The 23697-nt window shown below is 46.5% G+C and overlaps 1 protein-coding gene across 1 annotated transcript; it reads left to right on the forward strand.

Moving 5' to 3' along the window:
- Positions 1-1991: 1991 nt before the first annotated feature.
- Positions 1992-21928, forward strand: foxo4 (forkhead box O4). Its single transcript, XM_016998276.2, has 3 exons — positions 1992-2712; positions 16137-17382; positions 18830-21928. The coding sequence occupies exons 1-2, from the start codon at positions 2248-2250 to the stop codon at positions 17364-17366; spliced, it is 1695 nt and encodes a 564-aa protein (XP_016853765.2). The 5' UTR covers positions 1992-2247; the 3' UTR covers positions 17367-17382; positions 18830-21928.
- The last annotated feature ends 1769 nt before the right edge of the window (positions 21929-23697 follow it).

Genomic DNA, 23697 nt, shown 5'->3' on the forward strand with positions numbered 1-23697 from the left:
TTTGCATTGGCCGTGCATTGGAGAAACATTGAGCACTCATGATCCGGGGATTCAGTATGTCAGAACCCCGTAGCGAGGATTACCATAATAAATAGCATTGACCGGCCATCACGAAACATCGATCATTCATGATCAGGGGCCTCGGAAAATAAGAACCCTGCAACAAGGATGAGCATAAAGATTCGTATTGGCGGAGAATGGAGAAACATTAATCACGCATGATCCGGAGCATTGGAAAGTCAGAACCCTGCAACGAGAATTAGCATACAGATTCTCATTGGCCGGGCAGCGGAGAAACATTAATCACTCATGATCCGGGGTATCTGAAAGTCAGAAACCTGCAACGAGGACAGGCATACAATATAGTATTGAGGGTGGATTGAGACATATTAATCACTCATGATCCAGGGCATCGGAAAGTCAGAACCCCGCAACGAGGATTAGCATAAAATATTTTATTGATAGGCCAATTGAGAAGCATTAATCATTCATGGTCGGAGACCTAGGACTAGATCCGTTCAGAAATCTGAGTGGCATCATGATGCACCGCCCTCCTCCTGCAGAAAGCAAGTGGCTATCTGAATTGCTGTGAGTTTTCCGGGCTGTATGGCCATGTTCCAGAAGCATTCTTTCTGGACGTTTCGCCCACATCTGTGGCAGGCATCCTCAGAGGTTGTGAGGTCTTTTGGAAACTAGGCAAGTGAGGTTTATATTTCTGTGAAAGGTCCAGGGTAGAATAATAGAATCATATACTTGGAAGAGACCTCATGGGCCATCCAGTCCAATCCCATTATGCCAAGAAGCAGGAAAATCGCATTCAAAGCACCCCCGACAGATGGCCATCCAGCCTCTGCTTAAAAGCCTCCAAAGTAGGAGCTTCCATCACACTCCGGGGCAGAGAGTTCCAATGCCGAACAGCTCTCTCTCGCAGTGTGGAAGTTCTTCCTAATATTCACGTGGAATCTCCTTTCCTGTAGTTTAAAGCCATTCTGCGTCCTAGTCTCCAAGGCAGCAGAAAACAAGCTTGCTCCATCCTCCCTATGACTTCCCCTCACAGGGTGGGAGAAAGAACTCTTGTCTGCCTGAGGCAAGTGTGTATGTTGCAATTAATCACCTTGATTAGCATTGAATAGCCTTGCAGCTTCAAGACCTGGTTGCTTCCTGCCTGGGGGGATCCTTTGTTTGGAGGTGTTAGCTGACGAGAGTTCTTTCTTCCCCCCTGGACGTTCCACAGATATATTGTCTAGTCTCCAATAGTCCTCAGTGTAGCTGCCCCCAAGGTGCTGAGATCTGACCCCCCAAATAGGTTCAGCACCTTGGAAAGCTCCTAAACCTACAGGGTAAAAGCCAGGAGCCTAATAAAACGAGGGGAAATTATATATTATTTGTCCTTCTCCTCTCCAATGCAGTCTTAAAATTTAAAAATACGACTCAAAATGCAAATGTATGTAGATTTAATGCATTAACTGTATTAAATGGATGAGGAAGGCGTTAATCCGGACAAAACAGCAACAGCTCAAAGATGACGGGGGGTGGCGCCCTGAACCAAAAGAAATGGAAGGTGCGCGTGGGGCGAAGTGGTTAGAGAGAGGAACAGCCAGAACGCGCATGCGCATATCCCCCGTCTCAGAATACCGCCGAGGCCAAGAGATGCCGCCCTCCAGTAAAGCGCATGCGCAGTTCCCGAAAAGCTTGACCCCGAAAAGCCTGTGGTAAATACCAAGAGGCTCCTCCTCCAAAGGATGCGCAGACGCAGTTCCTCTTTTGTCCCGTAGCCTGTACCGCCGAGGTCGACAGGCTCCGCCTTTCTCAGACCGCGCACGCGCAGTCCATCCCAGTGGGTCCCAATAGTGGCCAGAAGGTGCCGTCTCCCAAGTACGCGCACGCGCAGTTCCTCTCTTGTTCCTAAGTTTGGGACTGCCGGGGCCGAGAGACTCCGCCTTTCCCTGAACGCGCACGCGCAGTCAAATAAGTTCAATGGAGGCCAGGCGATGCGCATGCGCAATTCCCCGACGTCTCTGGTAAACAGAGCCCCGCTGAGGCAGGCGGCTGAGTTGGCTGGCAGTGAGGGAGAGGCCTAAGCGCTCTTCTGGAGAGCCAGGAAAGGCGGAAGTAGGCCCGGACAGTACCTCGGAGGTGGAGAAAGAAAAGAGAGCTCGGTTTCGTCATCTTGAGGGTCTTTGGACCGTACCATTTATTTTTAGGTTCTCTCAGTGATGCGTCGCTGAGGGAGAAAGCGGCGCCAAGATGGCGGAGGCGGCGCGGAACAGCTCCTCGCCGCCGCCGACGACTCCGCCCGCTTTGGACCCGGAGTTTCCCCCTCAAAGCCGGCCGCGCTCCTGCACTTGGCCACTGCCGAGGCCCGAAGCGGCGGCTGGGCCTGAGGCAGAGCCTGGCGGCGGAGCAGGGAGCGGCCTAGGCAGCCCCGAGGAGCCTGGAGTCGCAGCGGCGGCGGGAATTGGAGGCGGCGGTGGTGGTGGTGGAGGAGGAGGAGGCGTGGGGCCCGCGCCCCGCAAGAGCACCGGGAACAGCAGCAGTGGCGGGGCGCGTCGCAACGCGTGGGGCAGCCAATCGTACGCCGACCTCATCAGCCAGGCCATCGAGAGCGCCCCGGAGAAGCGCCTGACCCTGGCCCAGATCTACGAGTGGATGGTCCGCTCCGTGCCCTACTTCCGCGACAAGGGCGACAGCAACAGCTCCGCCGGCTGGAAGGTGAGAAGGACTGGTCTACGCTGCGGGATTGACGCGGGTTGACACCGCTTCAAAGTTACGAACGAGAGAGAGGCCCTGTAGGTTTGTTCTTAAGTTGGATTTGTATGTTAGTTGGAACAGGGACTTTTTTAAAAGTGTAATTCGAATCATATATATCAGGCATGGGCCAGCTTCGGCCCTCCAGGTGTTTTGGACTCCAACTCCCACATTTCCTAACACCTTCATCTGCTTAAGGAATGTGCCTGAGATTGTTAGGAATTGTGGGAGTTGGAGTCCAAAACACCTGGAGGGCTGAAGTTTGCCCATGCCTGATACACACACACTTTGGATAGAGTAGTTGTGTATGTTTTGCTGCTTGTATAGATCAGGCATGGTCCGATAGGCTGTTAGGAATTGTGGGAATTGAAGTCCAATACCTGGAGGGATAAAGTTTGCCCAGGCCTGAAATACACACAGACACACACACACAAATATACTTACATATTTTGGATAGAGTAGTGGTGTTTGTTTTGCTGTCAGTATAGATCAGGCATGCACCAGTAGGCTGTTAGGAATTGTGCAAGTTGAAGTCCAAAACCTGGAGGGCTGAAGTTTGCCCAGGCCTGGCTGTAGATCAGGCATGGGCAAACAAGGCTGTTAGGAATTGTGGGAGCTGAAATCCAAAACACTGAAGTTGCCCATGCATGCTATAGATAGATAGATAGAGTCATAGATTTGGACCCCCCAAATGCCATCCAGTCCAGCCCTCTTCTTCCTGGCAGAAAGGCATCACCCAATCCCTCCTGACAGAGGGCCATCCAGCCACAGATATGATTGAGGTATATGCCGTCCCTAAGTTACAAACAAGATAGCTTCTATAGGTTTGTTTTTAAGCTGGATTTGTTTGTAAGTCGGAACAGGTGTATTATTTCAGTGTAATTCCAGCCATATAATAACAACAACAACTACTACTACTACTTTATTTTTGTACCCCACCTCCATCTCACTGAAGGGACTCAGGGCGGCTTACATATGACACAAAGTGCCTAAAACAACATAGAATAAACACAGAGTACAATACAAAAGAGTAAAACCAATAGCATATAAAACAACAATTTAAACTCAGAACAACACCCAATAACCTATGGTGACAACTGCCGTAAAACGTGACCAAACTGTAACTAAGAACAAGGGAATGGGATAGTGCAAATTGTAGCTAAGGAACAAGGGCATGGGATGAAAGTGCAGTGCCATTAATTGCGGATAATTGGGACTAGACATTCTTAAAGGCTTGTTTAAACACCCAAATCCCTCCGGAAGGAGGACAGCGTGGGGGCCTGCCTGATCTCCCTGGGGAGGGTGTTCCAAAGCTGGGAGGGGGGGCACCACCGAGATAGATAGATAGGTGTGTGTGTGTGTGTGTGTGTGTGTGTATATATATATATATATAAGCTTTGGATAGCAAAGGGAACTGTGAACTGATAGTATAGGGCAGGGTGAACAACCCTGTAATGCTCCTTTTGCTGTCTGAACCAGTTTAGAAGATTTCACCTCACTTTCTGTCCCTGTGATAACTGGATTTTGGAAAATTTGGCTTGTTGTAGAAACAAGGATTGGAGAAAAAGCTTCAGTGGAGACCTCCTTCCCTCCTGATAATTATCACTATGTAACATGATTTTTGTTCCTGGGTTATAAATGTCATTTCCTAATTGGTTCTATCATAGAAACATGGGAGAAGTTCATTAAGCTCCAAAACTTTGTTTTTGCAGGACATCCTGCAGCACATTTTGCTATAGTTTTTCAGTGAATATCTCATTGAGTCTCAACCAATTCACCCTAGTTTGGGGCAGCCACAAAAGCGAAGTTTCTGAAGTAGAACAATTACTTTCAAAGTAAGGACCGCACAATTAAACAAGAAAAAACACTTTCAAACCAGGAGCAAACTTTTTTCCAAATTTTGTTTCATAGCATAATAACTCTTCCATGAGTGGATTTCTCTTCTGAGGTGTAGATTTCTCTCACTTTCTGTTGTCTCAGTCCCGTCCTTAACAAGGAGTCGTTTGTAATTCGGAAGTTTGTAGTTTAGGGAGACGCCTTTAAAATATTCAGCAAGGGAAGTCCTGGGCCTCCACTAAGCTAGAAAGTCCTAAATTCTGCAGGAAGCAGCCACAGGATTGAAAGTGGATGGATGCTCTAGTGCAGTGGTTCCCAACCTTTGGTCCTCCAGGACTAAATTGCATCAAATAGACAGCATCGGTTCTAGTTTCTTAGTTTTCTGTGGGTAAGCAGATGGCATCTGTAGATGCCATCTGTATCTCAAAAACTAGAGGTGACAGGGGGAAACTGTTGCCATTTTTAAAATCTGCAGGTCAGATATACCCAGAAACATGGCTAACATTTGAGGCACCAAAATATGTATTAATCATTGTTATTATATAGGATTCACAGGCTGCAAAGGCTTCAGGGATTCAGGGCTGGATTTATCACTGATGTCATGGGAGAATATGGTTCAGAAATTCAATGGTTCAGTGAAAGCAAAGGCTACAGGGAGCCAGGGCTGGGTGACCTGAATTGCAGCAAGGACATATGGGATTCTCAAGTTGAAATGGGAATAGAGTCTTTGGGATCAGGGTTAGATTCATCAGTGACGCTGTGGGAATAAATAGTTCAGAAATTCAAGATTAGAAGAAGAGCAAAGGCTTTTGGGACTCAAGGGTGAGTTGTCCAGATTGCAACAGGAACATATGGGCCACGGGTAGATTCTCAGGTTTCAGTGGTAGCAAAGGTGTTAGGGGTTCGGGGGCTGGATTCATCAAAGATACTACGTGAACAAATAGTTCAGAAATTAAAGGCTCCAGGAGCCCAGGGCTGAATTATCAAAAGTGCAACTGGAACATATGGGCCAAGGCTAGCTTTGCAGGTTGCAATGGGAGCAAGGGATTCAGGGCTGGATTAATCAATGATGCTATGGGCGTAAATAGTTCAACAATGGATTAATTATGCCCTTGGAGCAAGTGGAGTAGCGATGACTTTTCAAGGGTACAAAGGAAGCAAAGGCTGTGTGAAGTTAGGGGTGAGTTATATATCGGGATTGCAGCAGGAACATATGGGATTTCTCAGATTGCAATGGGAGGAGAGACTTCGGGGATTCAGGGTTGGATTAATCAGTGATGCCAAGCAAGTAAATGGTTCAGTGGAGCAAAGGCTGTGAGAAGTCAGGAGTGGATTCTTGAGGTTGCAACAGGAATAAATATATGATAGTCTTAGGTTGAAATAGGAGAAAGGGTTTCAGGGTTTGGGGACTGGATTCGTCAAAGGTGCAGTGGGAGAAAATGGTTCAGAAATTTAAGGCTAGGTTCAAAAGGGTGCTGTCCAAACTAAGGTTTCAGGAAGTCAAGGGTGAATTTCCAATAATGTAGCAGGAACATATGGGATTTTCAAGTTGCAATGGGAAGAATGAATCTGGTATTCAGGGCTGTCTTAATCAATTATGTGATCAATGGAGTAAATGGTTCAGAAATTCAAGGGTGCAGTGGGAGAAAAGGCTGCAGGAGCCCAGGACTGTATTATCAGTAGTGCAACATGAACATATGGATCAGGGCTGATTTTGCAGTCTACAGTGGGACCAAGGGCTCCAGATTCTGAAGCTTGACAGGACATGGATTGCCAATGGTGCAAAGAGAGCAAAGGCTCCAGAAGTCCAAGGCGAGATTATCAACAATGCAGTGGGAACATATAGGCCACTGCTGGATTTTCAGGTTGCAATGGGTGCAAAGGGTTTAGGGGTTCAGGACTGGATTAATCAGTAATGCCATGGGAGGAATTGGTTCAGAAATTCAAAGCTGGATTTTTGAAAGTTTAGTGGGAGCAGAGGTCCCAGAAGCCAAAAGCTGGATTATTAGGAGTGCAGCATGAACATATGGACCAAGACTGGATTTGCAGGCAGCAATGGGAGCAACGGTTCCAGGAGAACAGGACTGGATTAATCGGTGGGTGCAGGATGTTTGAGGGCAAGAGAAACAGAAGATATGCCCACTGCACCTTTTTTAGGTTGACTTGGTGCAACTGGCAGGGGCTGATGAGGACTAGAGTTCAATAACATATACAGGATTGTGGGTCCCCAGTTCTGCCCCTCTGGACTGCTCAGTATTGGCTTTGAATCTTGTTTGTGAGAAGGGACCAGTGTTGCTAGGTCTTACTCTTGCTCAGGCTTTTGCCCCGGATTTCAAGACTGGCTTCTTTCGCATGTGCTGTGGACTACTCCAGGGCATGTCTTTGTATAGAAGACTGGGATTGGTTCAACCTCCTTTTCCTTCTGTCACCTCACTGCCCTGATTACCTTGCGATGTCCCAGATAGCCACCTGGCAACTAAATTCCCAGGACAAACCAGTTTGCAATAGATCACCCCATGTGCAGCTGTTAGCAATGCTGGTCTTGGCCATTCTTTTGCTGCTTTTGCCAGAAATCAGGGACGGAACCGCTTTGCGTCCCTTTTTTGGAGAGAGAAAGTAGGGTATAAACAATAATAATATTACTGATAATAATAATAATAATAATAATAATAATAATAATAATAATAATAATAAGGAGTAGTGAACAGTTTTCTCCTGGGGATTTAGATATCTCTTGAAACTTTGGGACACTTTTTCTTCACTGGAAGATGATTTCTGTGAATGTAACATTAGTAGTAGAGGTGTTTAGAGTAGCAGTAAGAAACTGGACCATTACTCTGTTTTGTCCCACAAATTTCCTTTGAATGACGTATTGTACTCTGTTTGAATCAGCATGCCAATTTTTCTGGACCTTCTGTGTCTTGGATATTACCTGAAGATGGAAATGAACAAAGTATTGGAGTTGGAGTGGCAGAGAGGTAATAAAGATTTCTCTCCAGACTCCACTCTTCCTTGTGGCCCCTCCCTTTGAGCTTGACCCTTTGGTTCACTTTGTTTCGGTACTTCCAAGAAAGGCTACTCCCTGCCCCCTTTGTAAATGTTCTCAGTGGTTTCTTGGAAAGGCATGACCAGGCTAGCATTCTCAGCCAGGCTACTGTGCAAGACCCAGTGTCCCTCGAAAAAGTTTTCAATACTGGACTACAGTTCTTTGTCACCCAGCTGCACTAATGCTTCGTATGAATAACTCGTTCATAGCCGGCATTCCTGTCTCACACAAGCCTTCCTTCAGAAAGGGAGCTCAAGGCAGAGTGAGAGGACATGAGTGTCTTGCTCTGAGGAAGCTTAGTAAGGCTGAAAAGGCATTGAGAAAGAAGACTCTTTCTCACCAATATGAGACTTGTTTTGTTCTAAAAATGTGGAATGGCACTCGTACAGGGAGTTGGCTCCTTTTGAGGCTTCGGATGAGAGAGCCGTTCCCCTCCCCTTGAGCCTCTCCCAAATCCCAGAATAGCAACAGCACATGCATGAATTATCCACCTTTAAGAGCTTGTGCTTAAAACGGTAAAAAAATGCTTGGGTTGTCATCTTTGACAATTACTGAAAGTGTCTATACAATTTACTGTATTCTGCCTCTCAGTCTAGCATAACTACTTGCCTTCTTTTCTAATCAATCGTGAGGGTTTAGGGGGATATTTTGATTTTTAAAAGGCTCCTTCAGAGTGTGGACAATGTTCAGATAGGGCCCCTTTGGTTTGTTTATTATTGCCTTCTAGTTATTCTGAGGTTTCAGGGATTTGTTTAAAAATGTCCTACTTCAGAAACTCCAGTCTGGTAACTGATGGGCTACTACCATTTTATGTAGCCCTCTTCAGTTTTGATCAGTCCCCTTTCTCCATAAGAATGTAATATTGGGAGAAATTAACTTTTTTTTTCAACATGGAGAAGGGCTGAGGTTGCAAATTGAGGTTCAAAGCCTCTGGGAAAGGAAAGCAACTGAAGGTCCAATAGGAAGATGTTACTTTGGGAGAAATTCCAAATGGACTGACAAAACATTAGAATGAAAGTGCTGTAGATAGAATCATAGTCACACAATGACAGAAAATAACACTTCTTGAAGTGTGCAACATTATCAAGATTAAAATCTTTGGTAGAATTTGAACCTTTGTGAGCCAAAACTTCACTCATTAACTCTTGGAGGACTCTGAAATTGAAATTATAATTTTACTGGACTGGGAATGAAGATACAGAGGTGTATCCTTATGCAGATGTGGAGGATGTTTCTGCACCACTAATACATTCACTCGTTTTCATGCAGCACCTAGTAGCCCAGGGCTGTATACAAAGATGTATTAAATGTGGAGATGCAGGAGGAAGTGTGGTGTCATGTCAAAAGCTCTGAAGCAGCACTTGTACTATGGATACATAGTAAATGTAAACAGATTTCTTAAAAACAAATAAACCAGTTTTCAAAAACTCTCATTCTACCTAAAGTAATATTATGTAATCTGGTCATAACCACATTTGTCCAAAGGTTAATATCCTCTGTCACATCCAATGAGTCAGTGGAGGTTATATTGGGTAAAATGTAGAATTGATTTGCTCAGATCTGACATGTGGATAATTTACATTCTTCCAGGAAAACATAAGTATTTCCTTTTTATGTCATAAAAATACACTTCTTTTGTCTGCTATATTTTTTTTTGGTGGTGCGACTGGGCACTGCTCAGTAAAAATAGGAAAGCACCCTAAAGGTATAAGGTTTATAGGCCACGGAGGCCTGCATCCCTGAAAGACTATCCAAAGTGCCCCATTCCTAAACTGCCAACATCTGGGACGCTGTTTATATAAGACCTTGCGTGGAAATATTTTCTAGACATTTGGTAAAAAAAGGAAAGCATACAAAGTCTACACAATTCAATGAAGAGCTGTAAGAGCTGCTTGTAAGAATAAAACAATGGAAATAACACTCTAATTGGCTTGTAAAGAAAAGTACTTTAGTATTTACAGTTCCCCCATTGTTTCTGGATAAACTTTATATAAGTTGGCCTTTCCCCGCTTGATTTATTTAAACAATTCCTGAGCATTTGGGCTTGTTTCTAGCCTTCTCGATGGTGATGGTGATAGTGATTATGATTTCTCACTGGAAGACGCACAGCGGTGTCTTGGATTGAATTGAGACATCCTGTCCTCTTCTATTATAGCTCCAGGGGGTTTCCTAGTTCTCTAAATTAGTTTTAGGCTGCTGGGGGGGGGGGGGCTGTAGAAGAAATAACTGCAAATACTGACAGGGAGAATGAGATCCATTGGATTGCTTATTGGATTCTCAGATTCTTACAGCCCTGCTAAGGTTTGTTGTTGATATCCGAGTCATGCTGGAATCTCTCCAGAGCATGTTCCAGCTTGGCATGAGGTTTAGTGCCAATGATCAGGGAGAACACAACAAATGGTTCTGCTTTTGGAAAGCAGGGGAATGGGATGTTAAGTTGGCCAGCACCTCTGGGATGACCTGCGGCAAAAACATGATGGCAAAAGTTGCAAAGAGAGAGAACATGAGCACTGTTGCCCAGCTGGCACAGTCATGTTCAAGCAACACCTCTGAGTACCCTTCCTAGGGAATGCATGGAAAACGTCTTTCCAGGGAGGTGTTGCCTGCTCCTGAGCAAAGGCTATAGATTGAAAACAAGGTGTGCTAAACTGAAGGAGAACAGGACAAACATGCCCCACCCCGGAGGCCCTTGGGATCAGAGTCTCAGGCAGCCCTTTCCCACTCCCTTCTTGCACACTGTGAGTACTGCCTGCTCTTTGGACAACCTGGAAGACTTTGCTGTGGTGGCTGCCAGTTCATGAAATAAACTGTTTCCCCTGAAGGGAGCATGTGAAGGAGTTGTCCTGCAGCTGCGGATGAGGCAGGAGCTTAAAGTTGCCAGGTGGTGCATTTCTTCCAGCTACTAGCTGGCAAATGTAGGTTCTCTGACCTTCTTTTACCTAGAACTCCATCTAAGGCAAGTCTTTGGTTTAGCTCATGTTAAAACTGGCATGACATACATGATTCTGTGCCAGCTCTAACTAGTAAGATAATCTGTGTGCTTCATCTCAGATTGGAGGCAGATTTGGGTAATGGCTGGATTTAATATTTTACTTATCACACTTCTCTTTTTCCCCAAAGTGGCCAACTTTACTGGCCTCGAGTACAGTAAACCGTCTCAGTAAAAGACGGCAGGTTATAAATGGAAACATACACATTTAATGCATGCAATAAAAGACTGTAAAACACTATTTAGAAGTCCACTTCACCTATTTAAACTTAGTTCTATATGTTGTGATTGAATGGTAAGGTCTTTGCTGGGCAGAAGACCAACAAAGATCAGACTAACTTTCTCTCGGAAAGGGAATCTGTAGTTTAGGAGCATATTTCTGAAGGTGGAGATACTAAAGAAAAGGTCTTCTGAAGGCCTTAATGCCAGAGAAACAGAGTACTTTGTTTTTCCATAGAAAATGTTCCATATTGTATACATATATCTTCAGTTACCCATCATTGTCTGGGCTGTTGTACTGAGGTAAATCATGGTAGATGAACTGAACATGAATTTCTACATACAGTAGAGTCTCACTTATCCAACACTTGCTTATCCAACGTTCTGGATTATCCAACACAGTCTGCCTTTTAGTCATCAATGTTTTTGTAGTCAATGTTTTCAATACATTGTGATGTTTTGGTGCTAAATTCACAAATACAGTAATTACTACGTAACATTACTGCGTATCGAACTACTTTTTCTCTCAAATTTGTTGTATAACATGATGTTTTGGTGCTTAGTTTGTAAAATCATAACCTAATTTGATGTTTAATAGGCTTTTCCTTAACCCCTCCTTATTATCCAACATATTCGCTTATCCAATGTTCTGCTGGCCTGTTTATGTTGGATAAGTGAGACTCTACTGTACATTTCAAAGGAGATACTGTTGTACCACTGAGGGGAGATATTTTCTTTCCCTCTAGGACTTCTCATCCCTACCTATTTCTCCTCACTTGTTACTTACTCTTTCTGCTCCTGTTCCCTTTCTGCTCTGTGTAATTTTGTTTCACTGCCGGGTGCCTTTCAAATGTGTTATAAAGCCATGCTCATCGTCCCTCCGCTGTCCTGCTTTGCTTCCCATAGCTTTCTTTTCTGGCATTGCATTCAAAGGCAGGGGCTGGATCCTTTTCTCCTTTTGACTCTCGTCCAACTTCCTATGGCGAGGCCAGGCATCTTCCTTGGCCCACATCAGGCAGAGCTTTGCAATTCGATACAGGAGGCGTCTTTCATTGCTCTTAGGAAAGTCTGAGCATCTGGCACATCAGGCTTTAATAAAAAACAAAAACATCATTTCCTGTCTATCCTGGTGAGGACAGCTTGCCCCGAGCATGCTGCCAAATCCTTGGAGTGTTTGAGCGAGGCCCAATGGGCACCACCACACTCCCAGAACTTCTCTGGGAGAGGCAGCCAGTCAGCTGGTGCTATCAAAATAACATTTCCTAGACCCATAGGCTTCCAGGGCAGTGTATATTCAGGGAAGAGAAGAACAAGTATACAGTGTATTTGTATGTGTTAATAATGAAGTGAAAGTGTCCTTATTATACCATGGCATATATATTCCTGATGAGGGTTACCCACATACCATGAGATTTCTTTAAAACCTGCTCAGCTTCCCCTTACTTTGTCTGTTAAGCATATTCTAAAATTTAACAAACAGGGAAAACATGTGAAATGAGGCTATTTTCCAAACTCAGTTCAGTACCTAATGGGCTGTACTCTCGCATGTCCTCTCACACAGCAACCTTAGAAGTGTTTCTGGTTGGATCTTTTAATTTCTTCATGGATGTAGATGGAAAGTTCTTATGTTCCACTCAGTGGCTTGTATTTTCTTTTGTGTTGCTGCAGTTCTGTGCCCTTGTTTCAAACTGGCTAAATTTAGCTGCCAAGGCATCCAGACATTAAGTCTCCAACTTTCAAATTCGACACCATTCTGGAGAGTACATGTTGCCCTAAATCCATTTGGTTGTCCCAGTTAGAAGAGATCCATGGAGTCAGTTGCCAAATGGTGAGTCAGAACATATGGAAATCCCATTGATTTCATGGAATGGAAATGCTAATTTGATTCAGCCCTTCCGATTGATTGTGCTTCCTGATATGTAAACTGAGCCCATATGAAATGGGGTCTACAGCCATAGCAACTGCAAAGCAAACAGAAATCACTGATAAGAGCCCTATAAAACCCCCAATGACTTGAGCTCTATATGTTTAAAAGCTGTCTATTCTCTCTGCCTTATAGCAGTATGTGATTGGAATGGCATTGGCCTCGCTGTAAGTGGCTTCATGAAGCACATGTGGAGTGGGTTCAGATAGCAAACAGTGTGCATAGAGGCATTTAAGGTAGCTGCCCAGTGACACAGTCCAGAAGGCCTCTGTGAAACATGAACCTGAACCACAGTGCTTTTCAGACATTTGGGCTAGCCTTAGGCAGCTAGAGGTTAAACAGATAAGAATGCTTTTTAACTAAATTATTCTTTTAAGGAAAGAAAAATGACAAGTGGAAAATTTAGCGGCCTTGCCCATGTTGTGCTTTGGGGCTCTGGTGGCGGGATTGGGCTATAGATTTAGGTTAGTCATGAGAAGTGTTCCTCACTCACATCCTTGGCACAAAAAGTTCTTCCTCTTGGTGTGTGTGTGATTTTGTTCATGATCTCTGTCTTGGCTTGTGTGTGGCCAAAACTGCTGTTGAAAGCAGTTTGAAGCAAGGGATTCTTAGGGAAAGCAGGTGTTGGCCAACCAGCTCAATAATTGTGGGCCTGTAAACCCTCAATTTACATTAAATATTGTGTCCTTGAAAATGGCTGAGTGTCGCCACGTGGCTCCAAGCTTTTGACTTGTTTGTCCTGTTGCCAAGTTGGTTTTCCAAGGCTGCTTGCTCCTGTGTAGCCACTGGAGAAACAGAGCCCTGGAAAGCTGGTTGGACTACAATTCTCATCAAACTTGGCCAAACTTAACAAATGTGAGGCATGAAAGAAATTGTTCTCCCACTGTATCTCAAGGGCCACACGTTTCCCATCCTGCATTGGTGGTTGGAGACCAGCAGATCTTGAACCTAGTATTTTTTAAAGAGAATCTGATTCATGTATTTTACTTTGATATGATGTGTGAATAGTCTTGCCAAGATGGCTATATCTCAGTCATGGGCAGCCTGGAACACATTTCTGTATGGAGATGCAGTGTAATGCAGCAGTAGAACATGCTTTTTTGTATTTTTAAAGCTCCTGAGCTCAAATACTGACATCCCCTCCAAGTAGGGCTTGGAAAGGACTCCTGGCAGCCAATGATTCAGGTTGAGATAGTGGTCTTGCATAGAGCAAAAGAAGCTGTCTCATTCGGAATGAGATGCTTGGTCCCTCTGGCCCAGCGTTGTTGATTCTGACGGATAGCAGCACTTCTCTGAGACTTCAGGTGGGATTCTTTCCTATATATAAATGCCAGGGATTGAAGTTTGGGCCATCAATGTGGAAGGAATCTGAGGCCTTCTGTGTGAGATTTAGTCATCAGGCACAAGTCTGCGTTCTCCATTTCTTTAAATCATCATGGGCTTCCATAGTCCTGCACACTCTGATTTTCTCCTTCTCTTTCCCTGTCTGTTTTGAATTCCAAAAGGCTTGAAAAAGCCTTAAGAAGTTTCTCGAGAGAAGCCAAGGCCGGATGGCTTCCTCCTGCAATTCCAGAACTATTCTGCTGCTGGGCCAAGGACATTGCTTGACGCAAACCTTCGCATGCTGTGGTTCTGGCTGACCAGGCTTGTTACCCAGAAACAAAACTCTACTACTATTCCTAGGAAGTTAACATGTTGTTCCGAACTTCTTGGTTTCAAGTAACTCTGAGGTCTTGTGGTTATGCAATGAGGCAGCAGTGATCCCTTTGGGAAGGAAGGATTGCGGAGGGGGGGGGGGGCGATATTGCTGGCCAGCTGGTTGGCTGACTCCTGCGGAGCAGGATTGCACAGCAGCTCACAGCTTGCAAACCACTGAGAGAGGAACATAAGTGTCCCATTCCAAGTTGAGAGTAGCCATGGATGGGATATGGCTTGTTTCCTTTTCCCTCTTGAAGTCACTGCAGGGGAGATCTGTGGAAGCTAAAGGATTCCAAGCTGGTACAACAGCACTGTGGGATAGAATCATGGAGCTGAAAGAGACCACATGGGCCATCTAGTCCCACCTCTGCCATGCAGGAAAAGCACAAAGAACCCCTAACATATGTTCCATATACTTCTGGTTATATGGACCCTGTTGGGTTCATTGGTCAATTGATAGCACTAGCTATGCAATCATTTACAGTCAATGATCTGGTTAATATAGGGTTCAGAAATGCTGAACTGGCCCCGTTTAGAAGCCCGTTCAGCATTTCTGGGGGGTGAAGCAGGGCCACTGATGCTTGAAGAGTGACAAAGTCACAGTCCAAAGGGTGCTAATATTTCTCCATTGTCTTCTGTTCAGTTTTCACTTGGGTGGAAAAGTACTGTGCACTGGGAGATTTGTCTATCATGCTTGACTTGAAAACAATGTCCCTGCAGCTCCCATTATTACTCAGTACCTGGAATAAGGTTTGATGCTGATCAATGCACCATTCAACATCTGCACCATGACCAGCCTAAAGTGAGATGCGGGCAGCAAAGAGGCATGAAGGGGTGATAGGAATGGATACTCAGCTCCCTAGATCGCTAGGAGCCAGTGCTAACAGACTGGGTGTAGAAAGGCTATGCAGGCCTTATATGTGCAGTTCAAGCAGAAAAGAAAGAGAAGACATCTGCAAAGGGAAGAGTGATGAATATGAAGATGTACAAATGAAAAAAAAAAACAGCAGACTAGATTGATTCCTGGCATATTTGAGACCTATGCCATTCCTTGAGTAGAGTGTCAGGTCAATAACAGTTCAAGCACCTGCACTACTTAAATCTGGGAGACATTGGGGCCAGAATGGAGACTCTTTTTGTTGGCCCATGGCTCTCCTATGTGGTTACAGCACAGTTTTCCCCCATAGCCAGAACATATGTGGTGTTACCGCTTGTTTGGGTTTTAGCTGATTATTTGTCCTTTGGGGAGGGCTTAGGGGGAGCAGGAATCTGTGTTTTGGAGTGAGTTTCTTTACAGGAAATGCTTGATTTCTTAACTGAAAGAACTTGGGGCATATAAATGGGATTGAGGGAGCAGTATGCGATCTATGAACCACATTTCCCCCACATTTAACCTAGATGGAAGTTCACCAGATCTCCCTGGCTGCCTTAATCAGTGGTGCTTTATTTTAGAAAGGGAGGTGGCTTTTATGTTGCATCAGTATCTGAGATAACTGCTCAGACATCTATCATGGCTTATTCTTTTCTAATCTGCACCTTTGCACAAATTTGCTAGCATCTTAATCAGTTTCTCTGATTAAATATATTTTTGTGTCACCATAGTGCCCCTGCAGTGAAGAATGATAGTACTGACGTACAAGTACGACTCTTAACTCTTCTCCCTTTTTCTCTCCCAGAATTCCATCCGACACAACCTCTCCCTGCACAGTAAGTTCATGAAAGTGCACAATGAGGCCACTGGGAAGAGCTCTTGGTGGATGCTCAATCCAGAAGGGGGTAAGAGTGGGAAGGCTCCACGGAGGAGAGCGGCCTCTATGGACAACAGCAGCAAACTGGCCAAAGTCCGAGGCAAAGCCTCTAAGAAGAAGGCGGCAACCATGCAGGTGGCCCCGGAGCCTACTGCTGACAGCCCAGGCTCCCAGTACCCACCCAAGTGGCCCGGCAGCCCTTCTTCCCGCAGCAATGAGGACTCTGACGTGTGGACCAGCATCCGCCCTCGGACCAGCTCCAATGCCAGCAACATCAGTGTGCGGCTCTCTCCCATCCTGACCGAGCAGGATGACCTGGCCGATGAAGAGATATTGCCTTCCCTGGTCTACTCCAGTGCCTCCAACAACGTCCCTCCCACGGTGACAGAGGAGCTAGAACTCATTGACGGCCTGAACCTGATGTCACCCAGCTCATCCCTATTGCCAGGCCAGCAGCCGGCTTCCAGTAGCCTGGCCCAGAGGAGCACCAGCTTCCCTTTGCGGGCCCAGAACTCAGCCACACAGGCCTCGCCCTTCAGTAGCTCCCTCTTTGGTCCCATTGATGTCCCTCTGCATGGCTCTGCTGGTCACTTCTCAGGCCCACAGACCCTGGAGGCTCTCCTGACATCCAACTCTCCACCACCCAGCGATGTGATGATGACACAGGTGGATCCCATCCTGCCACAGAGTGGAAACAGGCTGAGCAGCCACACCTTTCTGCTTCTGGGAGAGCAGTCCTCTAAATCCAAGATGGGTCTGGCTAACCCTCTCAGAAAGTCTTTGGAGCAGCAACAGCAACATCTGGAGTCGGCAAATGCTACAACTTTGCCCTCCCCCTTCACCATGGCAGCCACTCCTCCGAATGTGGCCAGCTTGTCAACCTTGAAGGCAGGGGGCTCTGGGCAGGTGGCTCAGTTGGGCACTCAGCTCTCTCTTCCTTCTGCTACATTTGTCCCTTTTGGCAGCAACCAGGACAGGCTGCCCAATGACTTGGACGTTGACATGTACATGGAGAACCTCGAATGTGACGTGGATTACATCATCAGCACCGATCTCATGGATGGAGAAGGACTGGACTTCAATTTTGAACCCATTCCATCTGCTCCCAGCTACCCCAGCACATCGCAGGCCTCCAGCCACACTTGGGTACCCAGTTAACTTCGGAATGACAAAGGTAGGTGAAGGGGAACCAGCAGAGATGCTGCTAAATGCCAAAAGCTGTCCCGGGGTCAGCTTGTCTCTGAATAGATCCCCCACTCAGTCAAAAGAAACACAGCAGTGAGGTGCATACAAGTGCTACTTGGTTTTTCCAGGAGATATTTCATTTGCTTCTGCATAGCCAAATGTAGCTAGTTGGCCAGTCACTTTTAAACATTCTTCCTCACTAGGGGTTATGCTCAAGTTTTTCAAGATCTTCCTCTGCTTTGGAGACACAGAAGGCATTTTTCAGAATGGGCTGCTCTTCCCCCCTTCAGCAGTACTGGAGAGCAATAGGCAGGTTGACTTCTGGGATTCAAACCAACACTCAGAAGTTAATAATCCACATTAGTGAATTGAGTCTCTGCCACTAGGCAGATGGGTTTTGGAGTCCTTATTGGCATCATGGTACACCCAGCTCTGGAACAGAACACTCACCAAAGCTTCTTTGAAGTTTTTGTTCTGTTTAATTTAGAAACAGGCTCAACTTTTGTAATGACTCTATGGAGCTGCCATTCAGGCCTATGCTGTGCCATTTTGCCCAGGACTTCTCCAATTAAGCCTTTGGGTGCAGTCTTTGCCAAGGAGGAGTAGACAGCTGGCTCTTTGCAAATATTTGTGCCTGCGTATTTTTAAAATAGAACTAGAATTGCACTGGGAACAAGAAATGAATATGTCTTCAATTGAAACAGAACTGAGGCAACCAGTAGTGTGCTGTGACATTGGTCTCTTGTTTGAGCTGACAGGCATGTATATGTTAGTCAGTGGTTCTCAGCCTTTGGGTCCTCAGGTGTTTTGACTTACAACTCCCAGAAATTCCATCCAGTTTCCCAGCTGTTAGAATTTCTGGGCCAAAACACCTGGGGACCCCCAAGTTGAGAACTACTTATGTAAGTGATGACTTGGGGTACATACTGTCCATCCCTCTTTAGTTAATTAAATGATTGAGATGGAAAATAAAAGAGCTGGATGCATATGGAGGGGACCTCAGCAATGAATTCCAGGGGCAGAGAGGAAGCTCAAGGAACCGTGGAGCAAGCCAGGGGATCTCACTGTAGCATGGTGTGCTTGAGGGTGGAAACAAGAGGGGGGAGGGGCTTGGCCTTCCTAGAGCTGTAATTACGAAACACTCAATCCCCGAGGGCTCTGGGCCTAGAAACGATCTGACAGTTGTGGATTAATATGGTGCCTCTGCTGGGCGCAGATTAACCTACATTTGCCTGGTGTGGGAATCTCCAATCTCCTCAAGCTATTTGCGGCTGCTGGCTGCAAGGTCAAAGGGGCTCCATTCTGATCTGGGGGATCATGCCTCCAGAGGTTGAGGTGCAATGAGAAACTGGTCCAAGGCCAGCAGTGTCTTGGGTTTGTATTTCCAAGCCACCCAATCTAAGCACCCACTGTCTCTTTTTCTCCCCCTCCTTTAGTGCCCTTTTGGTTCTGGAGCTTCCGCACCCCCCAGAAGAAGAAGAGTCTGGAATGCAAGGAGCACTCACCTGGCAGCTGTCCTACTGCTCTGCAAGCCGGCTAGGAGCAATGGGGCAAGCTGTGGGAGGAGGAGAGTGATTCTGTCAAGTGCCACGTCTTTTCTGGTGTCGACTGTCAGCCCCATAGGAGTCTGAACCGAGCTCCATCCATGGCCAAAAACCCACCCTGCCCCATGAAAGCATCATCCAAATTGGATGAGGTTTGGACCCAGCTGTGAGGGTCAGAGAGGAGGTTGCTTGAAGAGGTACCTCTCCATCTCCTCCCTCCAGCCAAATTTCTGCCTCAGCTGTCCTTTTCAGGCCTTGGTGGGAAGGTGGTCTGCAAGCAACATGACCACCTAAGTTCAGACGCCCCTTTTGTTGTGTTCCTTGGGCCAGGTCCTTCTCTGATAGGAGGAGGATGAGAGAGGGAAAGAAAGAGAGCAAGAGAAGGAAAATCCTTCTCTTTGCACAGTGGCCATGCAGGTGGGTGGACGGAGGGAAGGAGAAAGGCACCGCCCAGCTCCCTTCTGACCGTTTCAGCCAAGCAGCCGCTCCTGGGAGCCGAAGGTGGGCTCGGCTCGGCCTGGCCTGGCAAGGGCTTCATCTATGCTAAGCACTTCTCTGGAACTGGCTTCCCTAAAACAGGTGCTATCAAAAGAAGAGGAAGAAGAAGAAGAGAAAGCTGTCACTGAGAAACCAAAACAACTTCTCTTTGGGTTTGTTCCTGGGCTGTTGAGCCGCAGCAGAGGAATGGAAAACCTAGATCTGGCCTTAACCAGAACCCTGAGTGGAGTTCATGTTATATTTTTCCTTCTTTTATTTTCTTTTTTTCTAATCCAGAAGGGCATTTTCTACAGAGGAACTATTTTGGAGCTTTTTAAAAACAAACAAATCACACACACAACCAATTAACCCTAATCCAGGCAGAGGATGGAGCTTTCGGTGGTAGCCTCAGTAAACCATTGTGAAGCGCCTCCATGCCGAGTGCCTTTCCCTCCCTCAGACAGCATTGGCAGAGGTGGCAAGAAACGGCATTGAGAAGACCAGCGTGGCAGCAACGTTGCCTTGGGTGCCGTGGCTGGGAGTCGGGTTTGAAGCGTAGGGCACCAAGCCAGCCTTGTTCTTTGGAACTGGGGCAGAGGAGGGAGTTGTACATTATAGAACATTACCTGTAAAGCTAGCAGCAGATTAACTAGCAGCTTTTGTAAACCGGAGAAGGGAGGGAGGGAGGGAGGGAAGGAAGGGCGGGGAGAGAAACTATTTTAACAAGAGGATCCTACAGACTTTGTTGGCTAAATGTGCATTTTGTTTTATTGCAGCTTTATTCTCTTTTTTCATACCAGACAGAACACTAAAGCACATGAAGCTGGTATGAGGTCTGAAGAGGATTAAGGGAAAGCTTCTTGGGTGGGTAGGTAGACATGGAGGGCTTTGGGGCATGGAGGGGGGAGGTCTCCTAGCAGCCTTGAGCTAGCGGGGCATGACGGGTCCTGTAAGCCTGGGGCTTTGGTGGGTCACAGCTGCGGCTTTGGAACCCTTGACCTCTTTGTCCAGAACACCATCGGAGGGAGGGCTCAGCAGTCACAGCAGCTTGTGTGTGTTTGTGTGGGATCGTCGCTAGAGCTGCTACAAGCCGGCAGCTGTTGCTGAGACTGGAAGGCAAAGCCCGGAGAGAACATCAAGAGAGGCCTTGGTGCTCATTGTAGCGTGCTCTCCAGAAAGCGTCTTGGATGCCCAGGAATCTGTTGCCATTCTGTGTCCAGCATAGAAATAGAGAATACAGGATACTGTTCCACCTTTAAGCCGCTCCACAAGATGCCAGGAATCTGCCGGGCCTATTTTGTTTTGCCCTGGCTAGGCCTGTATTTGTGTTAGGGATGTTTCGGCCCTCTGAGATGAAATAGAGTTCTGGGTAGTAAGGAAATTATGGCCATGTGTCTCATCTCAAATTATATAATTTCTAAAAAGGGCCTCTGCAGTCACCTTGCAAGCCTGAAGTGCAGAAGGTGTCTGAACATGTAGGATGAGCATTAAGGCTATTTCGTGGAGCGGAGGAAGAAACAAAGTTGACATGACATTTAATGCAAAGATGGAGCTGGATTTCTAAAGGAGGCGCAGACACAGCCTGTCACTCAAGCTTGGTCAGTCTGTAGGGACTACCACTACTCCTTTGGTTTCCACACAGTTGTATTTTGTAGGGGTTTGAAATCTGCATAGCGTTGTGCATTCAAAGCACAACCAGCTACACCTTAAGGACTGCCTGTGGTGTAAATGGCCAATTGTGCTTATAGTACAGGAAAGACGAACTGTTCTTTCATTTGCGATTTCCAAGGAGTGTAGCTGTGTTAGTCTTGCAACAAAAACCAAAAAGAGCCTTGCTGCATCGTAAAGACTAGTGAGAGTTGTATCTGCAGCAGGTCAGACTAAATGGCCCTTGTGGTCCCTTCCAACTCTGATTCTGTATTTGGATGCATCTGATGAAGATGCTGGCAGATGATATATGCTTCTGTTGCATCAAACTTGCCTTTCTTTAAGGAATGATACTGATCTTTCTTAAGTGAACTTAATTTGGTCTCTTGGCTTTCATTCCCTTCCCATTGGCTTGGGGGCTTCCCTGAATGCAAAGAGGAGGGGGGCAGTCTGTCTAGATATTAATGATGAACTAAGAGGGATAAAGATAGCCCAGGGTCTGGGTATGCTAGCAAACAAGTGTGTTTGTGGAGCAGCAGGGAGTTAATATTCTACTGGATTATCCCCCTGAAACTGGGAGCCTTTAGCTCAGGAGAGAGTTCTAGTGGGTCTTGAAGTAGTAGAAGCGGTGCAGCATTTCTCTTGTGGTCCATCTGCCTTGTCCTGGTACGGAGAGCTGGGTGAAACAGACATGATTTTTCTTTATTGGATGGTCTCATGCACTCCCCCCCCCCCTCGAAATAGCAGCAGCATCTCTGCTCTCCCTTCCTGGGCTTTCCCTGTGTCTCCCTCAAGAAGGAGAGAAGGCGCCTGTGTGGAATGTGCTGAAAGGCAAAATGTGACAAATAAAATCTCTGTAATCTTTTAGTTTTGTTGTGGAGCAGTTCTTCCTTTCCCTTCCCTGTCACCAGTCGGGACCCAAAAAAGTTCCGGAAGTTAGGAGCTGTCTGGCCTTGAGAGCGGCTGAAGCCTCAGAAGGGATCAGGCTGCCAACATGTCCATGTTGTCTGGGGCTTATGGGAGGTGAAGTTGCAGAATCTTAAAAAGTGCAAATTTGAAAACGACCGGTCTAGGGGCCCTTCCACAGTCATATAACTCATAATATCAAGGTGGAAAATCTCACAATATCTTCTTTAAACTGGGTTATCTGAGTCCACATTGCTATATATTCCAGTTCAAAGCAGAAAATATGGGATGTTATTCAGCTGTGTGGAAGGGGCATTGGACACTCAAGCATCTTTATCACTTCTTCCTAAATGTTCAGTGGAATCTCTTCCCTTATGATCTGGATCCTTTGGTTTGTGCTCTAGTCTCCAAAGCAGCAGAAAACAAGCTGGTTCCACCTTCTCTATCAGTGCTGGTCTGTGGCCCCTCGCATCAAATAGCGCAAGGAGCACTGGGATTCCTATGCTATTGCTTGGGGCTCTACATCGCTCTACATTTTCCCCCTCTATGAATTTGTAGAAATGCATTAAAATCACGTTAGTGAATTGCAGGGGGGGTGCACCCAGCACTGGCAATAGTGCTCCCACGTGTCTCATGTGCTCCTGATGCAGACTAGGTGTTCTTTCCTGATCTGTGCTGTCTGGATGTGCCTCAGAAGTGGTCCATTGGGCACCTGGCTCTCATGTCCCTTTTTCTCAGCCTTCCCTTCACGCTGAACATATCCAGCTCCCTCAGACTTCTTCAGAGGGATCCGTGGGTTCCAGAACCTTGACCCTTCTCTAGCCACCTTCCATCTTGTCCATCTTCCTGAATTGCTTTGCCCAGAACTGGACACAAGGTTATTCCAAGTGAGAAGTAGAATGGGACTATGGCTTCCCTCGATGGCGGCACTATTCTCCTGTTGATGGGCAGAGTATGGGATGCCCGCTGTGTGGCCTCTGCCGGCAAACAGAAAGGGCAGACGGGGAGAGCTTCCTCTTCTGCTCCAGTTGTGCTCCGGGGAAGGAACGGCTGCCTCTTGCTCCAGATGAGTCCTCTCTTCTTGGCCGGCTGCATTCCAGCACGAAGGCGGCTTGCAGGCCAGCACATTCCATTCCTTTCCTTTCCTCCCACCAGCAGTCGGCCTGGGAGCAGCCCTCACCTCCCTCTGCCAAGGCAGATGCAGCAGCCAAGCTGGACGGCTCTCCACTTGAGTTGGTGCTTTGCATGCCTGTTGCTAGCCAGGACATTGGCAAGATCAGAGGCCTTCGGTTGAGCAGAGCCTGGGACATTGGGCCTGTTTTGCTCTTTTTGCTGGGTGAATAGAAGTCATTGCTGTCTGTGTTGAGAAGGATCCGCACATACATTACACCACTCTGGAAACATGCTCCGTCTTGAAATAGTTTTAGTCAAAGAGAAACTTGGAGGGAGGTCTTGGGAGTGTCAGTGTCTCTGTGTATGAGGTTCTGTGGAATGGCTTAACCTGGGCATGTTGGTGAGCATTTCAGCATTTTTAGCGGGTGAGAGCACACTCCTATTCTGCAGACCCAAATGGTCTGCCATTTGACAACATAGGTCTAGAACAAGGGGCAAGAGTTGTGAGGGGTTTAAGGGCCGGTATTATGTACCTGGGGCCCCCCTGGAGCCATGTGGACTGTCAAGAATATCAATGCCATATCTCAGGACGCCACAGTTTTCACAGGGTTGCCATA

This window comes from Anolis carolinensis, unplaced genomic scaffold (genome assembly GCF_035594765.1).
Source record: "Anolis carolinensis isolate JA03-04 unplaced genomic scaffold, rAnoCar3.1.pri scaffold_12, whole genome shotgun sequence".
Taxonomy (NCBI): domain Eukaryota; kingdom Metazoa; phylum Chordata; class Lepidosauria; order Squamata; family Dactyloidae; genus Anolis; species Anolis carolinensis.

Excerpts from the sequence above, each read along its gene's own strand:
- foxo4 (XM_016998276.2), top strand. The coding sequence starts at position 2,248 with ATGGCGGAGGCGGCGCGGAACAGCTCCTCGCCGCCGCCGACGACTCCG. Across the intron at positions 2,713-16,136 it reads ACAGCTCCGCCGGCTGGAAG|AATTCCATCCGACACAACCT; the intron begins GTGAGAAGGACT and ends TTTCTCTCCCAG.